The 12,362-nt window shown below is 36.0% G+C and overlaps 1 protein-coding gene across 8 annotated transcripts in view; it reads right to left on the minus strand.

Annotated features, from left to right (window-relative positions):
- cacna2d3a (calcium channel, voltage-dependent, alpha 2/delta subunit 3a) overlaps nt 1-12,362 on the minus strand; it is an 892,602-nt gene that overhangs the window by 248,585 nt on the left and 631,655 nt on the right. For all 8 annotated transcript variants that reach the window (XR_010020451.1, XM_063068081.1, XM_063068079.1 and 5 more), the window contains one exon: nt 11,461-11,535. Coding sequence is in view for 7 of the 8 variants with exons in the window: in XM_063068081.1 (XP_062924151.1) it covers nt 11,461-11,535 (75 nt within the window). In the remaining variant the exon portion in view is untranslated. The remainder of the gene's footprint in view (nt 1-11,460; nt 11,536-12,362) is intronic.

Raw genomic sequence — 12,362 nt, forward strand, 5'->3', positions numbered from 1 at the left:
TCTCTTTCATCACCATAGAAGTCAAATAAAAGACTGAACTGTCCCTCTGGGTGTTACATAAGCAAAATACATAACATACGGTTTATTATAGAACATTGTTATCTTTCTAAGCCTGGATAACTTAGACCCACGACACTCAAGGATTACTAAAACTACAGCTTCCTACAATATATTGCTGATAAGTTCCTACTTATTAGCTAGCTATAGCATGAAAGAAAAAATTTCACACTCAATCTACTGGCATGGATTCTCTAATATAATTTTAAATTACTGTATTAAAGCAACAGATTTCTCAACATCTATCTGATTATTTCCATTCATATGTCTCTGTTAATGAATCAGCCTTATGGTGAGCAGCTGTTTTCCCATTATTATGATTATTGTGCTATAGAAATTAATTACAACTGTTTGTCAGTTTATTTTGCAATGATTTACTTATAAATTCAATTATCTTAACTATTAATTCAAAACAAGCTTCTTCATGGAATATATTAAGTGTTCAAAGACAATCAGACATCAAGGCAATTGTAAGCATCTTTCTCTTCAGACTTTGCCTTAAAATGATCCTTTCTACTTGATGTTCATAAGAAGAAATAAATATTTAATTCACAGAGCACTTTTGTATAAAGTTTGGCCCTGTAAACAATCCATTATATTGACTGAAATACTGGTGATAACAACGTGTACAGATGGAAGTGTTTTGATACTATTTTAATCAATTTTGCACAGTCAGGCAATGTTCAAATGTCACACACACACAAAATGCTGGAAGAACTCAGCAAGTCATGTAGCATATCTGGAGAAGAATAAACAGTCAATGTCTCAGGACTGATGAAGAGCCTTAGCCGGAGACGTCGACTGTTTATTTTCCTCCGAAGATGCTGATTGACTTGTTGAGTTCTTCCAGCATTTTGTGTGTGTTGCTCAAGATTTCCAACGTCTGCAGAATATCTCGTGCTAATGTTCACATGCCTCCTCATTTGGGGAAACCATATCCTTCATTGTGCAGAGGAAGAAGGACTGCTGGCATTGCAGCTGGCTTAGCCAGGCTTCATCTAGAAAGGGACTGGTCAGCAGTGACACCCACTGAAAATGCTGTGGAAGGCACTCCTTACTAGTTTTAGCACACCCCATGGACTTTAGGAGGTGTCTACAATGAGCTGTGGAGGTGCCTGTTCAGGTGTTCCAATATTAATAGTGTTAAGTAGCAAGGAAAGCAACAATGTGCTGAGGCTTTCCCATGATGATCATAGATTGCGTCTTTATACTGTGGAGGGCAGAAATGGACTGGTGCAAATACTAAAGCAATTAGTTGTATTCTGATGCCAGAAACAGATCAAACCCATTTATATGATTGGCCCTTATGTGGTCCAACATCATCCAGGGGGTTATTGCCAATGCAATCTATCCTGTGCTAAATTATTTTTGTGTGTGATATGAATTACTATGAGTTACCATGATCCAATTACTAGTTTGTTATATGAACTGATTCATTAAGAACGGTTAAGTACTTCATAATTTTGCTTTAAAGAATGAGTCTACCCATTACTTAGATAATAACAGGAGTGAGATATGCCTACTAGTGGAGTGGTGTCGCAGCAACAACTTGGCATTCAAAGTCACTAAAATGAAAGAGCTGATTGTGGACTTCTGGAAAGGTAAGATGAAGGAACACATACCAATCCTCATAGAGGGATCAGAAGTGGAGAGAGTGAGCAGCTTCAAGTTCCTGGGTGTCAAGATCTCTGAGGACCTAACCTAGTCCCAAAATATTGATGCAGTTATAAAGAAGGCAAGTCAGCGACAATACTTCATTAGGCGTTTGAAGAGATTTGTCATGTCAACAAATACACTCAAAAACATCTATAAATGTACTGTGGAGAGCATTCTGACAGGCTGCATCACTGTCTGGTATGGGGGGGGGTGCTACTGCACAGGACTGAAAGAAGCTGCAGAGGATTGTAAATTTAGTCGGCTCCATCTTGGGTACTTAGCCCACAAAGTACCCAGGACACCTTCAAGGAGCGGTGTCTCAGGAAGGTAGTGTCCATTATTAAGGACCTCCAGCATCCAGGGCATGCCCTTTTCTTGCTGTTACCATCAAGTAGGAGATACAGAAGTCTGAAGCACACACTCAGTGATTCAGGAACAGCTTCTTCCCCTCTGCCATCTGATTCCTAAATGGACATTGACCCCTTGAACACTACCTCACATTTTTAATATATATTATTTCTGGCTTTTTTGCATGATTTTTAATCTATTCAATATACGTATACTGCAATTGATTTACCCATTTATTTATTTTTCTTCTGTATTATGTATTGCATTGCTAAGTTAGCAAATTTCATGACACATGCCGATGATAATAAACCTGATTCTGATTCTGATTCCGATCACCTAATTATATCAGTACTTTACCAATATATTTAAATGTGGGTAATGTCCATTTACCTAAAAAAAAATAATATTACACTTTTGATCTCTCCATTTTTTCTTTCAATTTTCTTGAATAAAATGTACCTTTCAATTAATGTAATCTGGTGTAAAAATTGAAATAATGTTTCAGAACCAAGAATATACAATTAGTATTATTTTAGTGAAAAAGTTAGAACAAAGGATATGGTAAACATTAATGTATTATTAATAAAAATATGAAAATTAGCTTTAAAGAAGTCTGTCATTATTTAATTTCTGTGAACAAGACCAACAGCCTTGCCATCGTGCAAGCCATTATGAAAATTTTTGAAAAATAAAACAGACCTAACTCTGAAAATGGCGATTAGGTGTTACTATGTTTGAGATACAGAATCCTGAATTTTATGAAGGAGAATGGATGAAAGAAGATTTTAAAAAAATCCAGGTATTCAAAATGCCTGGAAGGCATCAATTATCCAGAATTTAGAAGCATGGCATTTTATAATAGTAGAGCTGGAATAATGATAATTTACTCACCAAAATATTACTGAATACCTATTAACTATGCCTTGGAAATCAATTACTAAAATATCCACCTTTATAGCTCTTTAAGAAATATTTCATGGAATATTATTAAAGCTGGCAAGGTTACCAGTTACTGCCCATCCTTGAGAATGTGATAGGAAGCTTCCTTTTCATTCGCAGTAGCCAGTTGGTGAAGGTGCAATTTTTGTACAGCTGGATGGGAAATTCTAGGATCTGACCCAGTCATAATAGATGCTGATATTTTTCCAGATGTTGCTGACCGTGGATGGGAGATGCCAAAGATGTGCCTTGAGATGTTCCTTAGGTACGACTGCACACTACAGCTGCAGTGTTCACTGATGGTCAGACATGAGGTATAAAGATGTAGAGGGGTTGCTAATCAAACGGGTTGCTTATCTTAAATAGTGAGAAGTAGCTTCTGTGTTGTTGGAACTGCACACATCCAGGCAAACTGACAGTATTCCATTATATTCCTGACTTGGAAAGCCCGTCATGCCCAAGTCATGCCCACAAAATCTAGCCTCTGAACTGCTTTTGTTACTGTAGTATTCAGATTATTTGTCTAGTAAAAGATGTCCTCAGCGCTGATATTTCCAGCATGTAGGTGGTGGGTGACTGCTAATGGTAATCTCATGTTTATCATAGGATAGGTGGTTTGAATATCTCTTCTTGGAAGAGTTCACTGCCTGTCAATGGTGTTATTTCAAAGTAACTCTGAAATGGATGCATCCACGCTGGAACAATATAATATTTAAATCCAAATATTTTACTATACAGAGTCTAATTTCTTCATTTAAATGCTAAGCCACTTATAATTATATTATCTGAAACTAATCACCTTCAAAACATATCTAACATTAGGTTGCAAAAGAATAGCAATCTTTTTCCTCTTTAGGGCTCAAATATGTTTATTTTAATATTCAAGAATATTGATTTTTTAATTTAAATGGAAGCATCAATCTCTGATTTTAAATAATCTTAATGTTTTACAGTTAAATAGTAATGCAATAGTTGCATAAACTTTTGCATAATACAAGGTTAAATCCAGGTTATCTCACGTTGCAGACAGGGCTTCTAGAGAGGAATGAAATTGGTTGCATTGGCATGATTAACTCCACACCAGAACATTCCAAGGAATATAAGTCTAAACAGGAATAATAACTGGTTCTTTAAATACATGATCATAAAAATAATTTAATGCTTATTTTCAAATGCGTCAGAAAATGTGTTCGGACAGTGTAGCAACAAAGTGCAGTTTGAATTAAAGAGACAGAATTCTATGCAAACTGCTTTTCCATACAATTTGTAAACAATAGTAAGCTAATATAATATAATACAATATAATTTAATTCTTGGCCGTATGACTTGAACAAAAGGAGTGCACTAACGATATTAATGAGAGTACACATTTTCTTCCCTTGCAATTTCTGTCACAGATGAAGCAACCTCAAATAGACCTTGTTAGCCACTGATATCTTCCAATCCTTTTCAAGCAAATAGGAGACACCAGGGAACTGGGGGAAATAGGTTAGCAGTGAGACTCAGGGTTAAAGGCATTTGTCTGGTTTTCCTGTGCACTTTATGGGCTTCAAAATGTTTCAGTTTGCACATGTAACCTCAGGGGTAAATGCATAGAAAAACAAACAAAGCAGGTAGCTACAGATTTCACCTGCACTCTCTCATTATATAAATGCAATTATTGGTGTACACAACAAAAAGAGCTGGTTACAGAATAATACTACCTGCTTATCAACTCCTAAAACTGCATTACCGCTATTCTTTATTCTATCCTGTCTAACAAACATTAATTCAGTTTGCTATTTTGCACCTAATTCCAAACCCTTTGTCTCCTATTGTAAACTCTCATATTGCAGATTTTAAAACCTCCCTGGTCCATAAATGCCATATCCACAGCATTCCCTTCACCTTCCATAAATTAAAAAAAGAGTTTGGAGGTCCATTAAATATTTTTTACATTCTCTGCTCCTCTGCTGGCTTTGTTTAACAGTTTTCTCAATATCTGGATTCATGGTAATTTCATCCATAATTAGAGACTCTAAAATTTTCTGTACCACAGATGTTAGTTTAACTGGCCTATAATTGCCCTGATTAGTTCTGTATTCCCTTTTTAAAAACCTGTAATAAACTGGCTACTCTCCAGCCTTCTGCCACTTACCCACACTTAATAGAACACTGAAAAATAATTTCTAAGGCCTTGGCAATATCGTCATTCAGAATCTTAAAATGCTGTGCATAAATACTTTGAATGCCTTTAGCTTAAAATGTATCTAAAATTTCCAATTGTCTATATAATATCATTACTTGCATTCAACCAGCATTCACATTCCCTTCAGTCACCTGCTAAATATTATAGGGGAGATACATATGAAATATTATTTTAAACTAAATATTTCAAGAGTGAGATAAAGTGACATGGTTTGAATCTAGCACGAGTGACAGTGGAACTGAAAGAAGATGATTTTTTTTTCACAGATTGTGTGATTAACATATAGAGTAGGCTTCTGAGTCTTGGTCACATGTCTAAACCATGGGATCATTGAAAACATTAGTTGATCCAGCAATAGGAGGAAAAAGAGCAGGGTTATTTGCTGGATGACTATTTTAAGATATGCTGAATAGTTTCCCAGATCTGTAAGTAGTTTAAATGGACAGACTCCTCCTCTGGTGCCTCAGAAATATTCCACTGCAGACAACAGCTACGTGATTAAATGCAGGATGCATACTGTACATGCAGGAGAAAGGAATAGATGAAATAAAGGTAGCTGGAAGAGAATAATTGAAATGGGGGAAGCTTGTGTGAAGTAAAAACACAGATTTATAGCTTATTCCTAAATCCTATAAATTCTATATAGCATTTAGGAATTCTTTCATTTTGTACCTCAGCATGAACGCTTTGATTTTGGAGTAGGGTTCCACGCTACAGTTACAATCCGTGACTCAGATTACAGTGAGATGGTAATGATTGGCGAGTTCTTGCAAAACCAGCTGTGTGGGAAGAGGGAAATCCAGGCTCTCACATTAGTGAGCCTGAGAATAGGATACCATAGCAAATTTTGGTGAAATACTAGAACCAAATTATTGGTCGTTCTTTGTCAGAGATGAAGGAACTTCTGAAAAAGAAGCAAGGCAAATAATAATAAAGCAATCATTTGATTGAAACTATTGCAGATTAAGATAAGTTTTATGCTACTTCAAAATCAAACAGGCATCATGTCCGACTGGATGATATCTGAATGATAGTATGATGGTTAAATAGCAAAAATGGACCTGGATCATGCTGATCCAGTTCCCCCATTGCGAATTATTGTCCAAATCCATCGCACTTAACAGGGCTGAATGCAGAAAGCACATCTGAATGATCTCTGCCCATCGAATTTAAAGTATCAATTAGCAAAACATAGAGCTTCTGAAACCCCCCTGGCGACCAGCAAAGATGGGCAAGAGGCAATGCCAGCTTAAAACGTCATTGAATGTAATTGTTTATCAATTTTCCAACACTCAGGGCCATTTATAAAGTAATAAAGGAAAACAACAAAAATATAAAATTAATTGGACATATTCAATTAAGAAAATAATTTTATAATAAAGTTAATTTTAAGGCTTCCTAAATCTTCATCCTATGGGGTCTCCATGGGGTCTCTGATTCTGCACCAGTCTGGCTCCTTGGCAAGATTGGGCCCAGCCATTAAAACCTGTGTGGAATTCAGCAGCAGTGCACAGTGACAAGTTCAGTCCTCCCAGTATCAAACCATTCCAGACTTCTACATTTCGCAGCCAGTATACTGAAATCTGGACCAGAGTTCAGCTTCAGAGCCTGAATTCTAGTAGTTCTCCAGTTGACATGTGCTGGCACGTACGTCTTAGTGTAAATTTGAGAATAAATTTGTAAAAATATTTGAAAAGAAGTTCCTATCCATGGAAAATATGTGACACTATCTCCAAAATTTTATATTCATTTTCATATTTTACAACCGGTTCATCAGTCGGATTGCTTCAGTGACGTGCCCAACATTTATATTTCTACATAAACTCTAATTACAAGTTACAGAGATAGATTTCAACTTGTAAGGAAAGGAATTTTGAACTAATCCTGATAGAACCTGATATGATTTGTTTTCAGGTTAGTGAGCTGACAGGTTCAAGTTTCAGGAGGAACAAATGGATAAACTGATAGCAGAACAAAATGAATCTTTCTGCTTCTGGCAAAAAGAATATTAAAGTTAATAGTGGCATAAGATCGAAATATTAAAGCCAGAGCTTCCTTCACAAATCATTACACTGATTATGGATGATAAGTAGAGGAAAAATCCGATCTTTATTTCAAGGTTAATATAATTTGCCTGCATAGTACTGTATATAAATATGTGCGAAAAATGATGACTGTCAAATAAATTAAAATTGAATGTAGTAAGTGCAGTTCCCCTAATATATCACTGATTACAGGAACTGTAAGGCTTAACCATCTTCTATCCCATACAAGGAAAATTTCCTTTTATAAAGATTGCATCACTGTCTAGTATCGAGTGGGGTGGCTATTGTACTGGATCAAGGTAAGCTGCAGAGAGTTGTAAAATTAGTCAGCTCCATCATGGGCACTAGCCTCTGTGTATCCAAGACATCTTCAAGGAGCAGTGCCTCAAAAAGACGGGATCTATCATTAAGGAACCCCGCCACCCAGGACATGCCCTCTTCTCATTGTTGCATTAGGAAGGAGGTACAGAAGCCTGAAGGCACACACTCAGTAATTAGGAACAGCTTCTTCCTCTTTGCCTTCCGATTTCTGAATGGACATTGAACCCATGAACACTACCTCACATTAAACCTTATTCTGATTTTACTACATACTCACAATCTTCAACAACCTGATGATAACTGATGCAGACACCACATTCTCTAAGTGCATATTAAGGAACTATATTTACTATCACTAGTTTCTTGGAGAATTGGTGAGCTGTTTTGTTGCACTATGACGGGTGAGTGTTGAAAGTGCTACACAATATTAATGACAAGAATTTTCAGGATTTGAGAAAGGAAAATTGAAGGGACAGTAATGAGTGTACACATCAGGATTATGCTTTATCAGTGAGAATTTGTAAGTAGTGATGGAATTAAAATCAATTGGAACTTTTAATTGTATATGCCCTCGAGGAAAAATAATTTGAAGCCTATACAGGTACACAGATAAAGCTGAGGAATGAGAGTCATTCAGCGGACTCTCTTGTTGGAAAAGGTCATTATCCCGCACTTGAGATTTTGTGAATGCTTCTTGCCACTAATCAGCCAAATATGAATATTGTCCAAGCTTGTTCCATGTGGACATGAACCAGTTCAATAGCAAGTAATTGAGAAAGGAGCTAAACATCGAGAATCATGTTGTAAGAGGTAATTTCAGTGTTGAAATGAAGAAATCAGAAAAGAACAATTAATATATAAGATAAATATCTGGAAAAATATCAAAGCAATAACAATAGATCAGCTTGCTTAAAAAAACTAAATGAATGATTGCCATTACAGGAAGACCTGAATTAAAATAGGCTGAAAGGTTAGGTTCAACCATTATAAAACTGCAAACAAGAATTTTAAAGCAGCTATCTTCATGTGGATCACATTTTTGTTAAAAACACACAAATGTTCATTCACTATTGCTTTCAAAGTATGGATGAGTTCACATGTAAATTAATGTTCTTTCCTACTTTTGGGTGGATTATAGATTCTCTCAGCACAAAAAAAACATTACAGGTGATTATTACAGAGCCAACACTACAGGAAGGGATAAAACAAGTACACATACTTGACACCAGATCTCTCTCCCTCTAACTCGTGGAATGTAGTCATTTGACTGTGAAATTGAATCTACAATTGATTTATAATCACAACCTGCATCAATAAAAAACATACAGTACATATCCGTGTTTTCAATAGAACAATGTGATTGATTGGCAATTGCTTATGATTTGTGACAACTATACAGTGGGTTCCCTGAAATTGGAGCAATAAATCATCTTGAGAGGCCAGACACTTGATGTGACATCTACACATTAATTCTGAAATATCATCTTGGAAGCTAGGTGTACCTTAAATATTGTAGGCATTGGTAACATTTAAGGTTAATTGCTGCCAATTGCAACAGCACTGAAAATTTAGTTGAAGGTATGTTCCTTGTCCCTCTTTGTTACCTGGCTCATTCACAAAGTGCAATATAAATGCATTTCTATCATCTACTAATGTTTATATTAAAGATTAAATTTATCTTGAATTTTAATTATCAGATTAGCTACCTTTCATCTACACATTAATAACAAAATGCAAATTTACAGTATACTATTTTCATGATTCCTACTAATTAAGTTCTGCAGCTTTAGAACAAATGTTGCTTTTATAATTATGGTTTTAACTAAAATGTTTAAAATGGTTTTTTTTGTGTGTTGACAGCTGGAAAAAAAATCAAACAAGTAGAAATGGTGTTTATAATTTTAAATCAATTTAGCTTCTTTAAGGATTCAAACTGAATCCAAATATTGATGCACAGCACAAAAGAGAAATCATATCAGATACATTACTACCTTATTAGGAGTTATAATTTGATTGCATGTAAGTAACCCTTCCAATGATAGAACGGTATCCTACTACAAACTAGCACATCAAGATTCTAAACATAATTTTGAAGATGTTTTTTAAAATGCACATTCAACAGTAGAAGCACTGTTTTGGAATTGGTGATGAGAGTTACAAGGCTATCGGTAATATACAAGACATCTGACAGCAAATGTGGACTACGAGGGGTGATTGATAAGTTTGTAGCCTAAGGTCGAAAGAGTCAATTTTTTCAAACCTAGCACATTTATTTTTCCTACATTTACACACTTAGTCCAGCGGTCGTGGAGCATACGGATCCCTTCTTTGTAGAAGTCGGCATCTTGGACCTCCAGAAGTGGTCCACAGCAGGGGTGATTGATAGGTTCATGGCCTACGGTAGAAGGAGATGAGTTATTAACTTCAAACTTCCTGCATTTTCACTCAAAGATTTGAACTGTACGTGCATGTAATGAGAGTGGTATAACTCATCTCCTTCTAACTTAGGTCACAAACTTATCATTCGCCCCTGCTATGGACCACCTGGAGGTCCAAGACGCTCTCGTTACATGCACGTGCAGTTCAACTCTTTGAGTGATAACACAGAAAGTTTGAAGTTAATAACTCATCTCCTTCTAGCTTAGGCCACAAACTTAACAATCAGCCCTGCTGTGGACCACTTCTACAAAGAAGGGATCCGTAAGCTCCACGACCGCTGGACTAAGTGTGTACATGTAGGAGGGGACTATGTTGAAAAGTAAATGTGCTAGGTTTTCTAAAATTTTCCTCCTTCTACCTTAGGCCATGAACTTATCAATCACCCCTCGAACATAAAGGTGTAGTTAACTGCAAAATCATGGAAGAAGTTGCAGCAGACTTCTATAAATTAGTAACTAAAATTGAATTAACCTTAGGTATTTGCTGTTCAAAAGTCCCGAAAATGTCAAGTCTTTTTAAAATAAGTTGCAAGAGAGTTTTTAAGGTGTGTTAAGCCATGTAAAAAAATGAAATGGTATATAAAACTAACATTAATCTGCTGAATTTAATTCTCTCTAATTATTTTATCAAAATCCACTCTTTTTAAAATAATAAAAACCAGATATTTTTTCTAAGGTTAATTTACAATGTGTCATCTTTGTCTCAGTATTTATTAGTTTAAATTAAAGCCTTCAACTTCCTAGTACAATGTGTGAGAATTCCTCAGTGTGATTGGTTGCCGTCCCTGCTTGATGACATCACTGTTTCAAGATACTGGAGCCAGCAGCAACCAACATTAGAAAAGAATAAAACCACACAACAATGGTCATGAAACCTTTGAGGCCACTTTCCTCAGTTGTCTTTGCTTTGTTGCGAATGCATGGTCTGAACCATTGGATAAAATAAACCTGCAGCAAATAGGTATACTCCCAAATATTTAAGAAGACATTAGCAACTGTTTTATTTTATTTAGAGATACGGCACAGAATCTTCAGGCCCTTCGAGATGAACCGCCAGCAACCCCTGACAACCCCAAATTAACTCTAACCTAATCACGAGACAATTTGCAATGACCAATTAACCTATCCGTTACGTCTTTGGGCTGTGGGAGGAAAATGGAAGATCCAGAGAAACCCATGCATTCCACGGAGAGGATGTATGGCAAGTTCTTACAAAGTCCTACCAAAAGCTCACCATTAATTTCATTCATCTCCCTGGCAACTCTCACAGGATGAACTGGATTATTCCCAACTCAAATTTCTTCAAACAAAGGCACCTCAAACCAAGGAAATTTAATAAATTCTATATCAATACAGCAATAAAATACTTTATATCACAAAAATAAAGAGAATATAATAAGACAGCAAGATCACAAAATATTGATCAACGTATGCCAGTTCCAGCGAATTCTACAGAAAGATTTCTTACCGGTGGCCTTAGATCTGGATGTGTTAAAACGTAGCCATTGTTTGTTATTGCAAAGGCATATCCATGAACACCTAGCTGCAATTAAATAATGTTAAACAAGCTGCAATCAGACTTCACTGTATAAAAATTCTGACATACTAAAACATGGTTAGTGCATTTAATATGAAGCTATGAGAGTTAATACAGTATACCAAACAGGTTCCTATAAGACCCATGTACTACCTTGCACTGTGACTTACCCATTATTAACTGAGAGCACTTATAAAATGTCATTCAAAATAAACTCAAATGACTACAGACTGGTTAATGCAATTATTAACTAGTTTGAACAAAATAGTGCTTCTCTCACATCATTGAGAAGAACCATTCTAGCTGAGAAATTCCTCAGTCCTACTCTGGTTTCACCAGTGTAGCTTTAACACGAGTGTAATACAAGTTTTCACTTACAAATAAACTTCCACTGAAATAATACTGATATATCCAGCCTAACTTTGTTTTTGCAGCTTCCAATGTGAAAAAAAGTAAGCAATTAATTTGTTTGTTAACTCACATTGCTAACTTCAGTTTTCGAAATTAGGTGTGCTGTGTTTTGGTGTTGGTGGCATTGGATGGTTATTGTTCACCTGTTTTTATAGTGCATTGTTTTGCATTTCACTAGGCAAGAACGCTCAGATTTTTTTTTGGTTTAAAAAAGTTAGTTCAATTATCAGACAATCCAAAGGTTTAGTTTCTGAGGAATGAAACATAGGAATCAGATAGCATCCTAAGTGTGCTTTAGGCCAGTTACATCCTCACTTTTTAATTAATAACTCATTAATTTGAAAGTTTGGGGCTCCTGGACCGCCTCAGCGCTGAATTGGCTCCACACCCTGTGGACTCACTTTCAGAGACTCAGCTGCTCA

The sequence above is a fragment of the Mobula hypostoma genome, chromosome 15, assembly GCF_963921235.1.
Source record: "Mobula hypostoma chromosome 15, sMobHyp1.1, whole genome shotgun sequence".
Lineage (NCBI taxonomy): Eukaryota > Metazoa > Chordata > Chondrichthyes > Myliobatiformes > Myliobatidae > Mobula > Mobula hypostoma.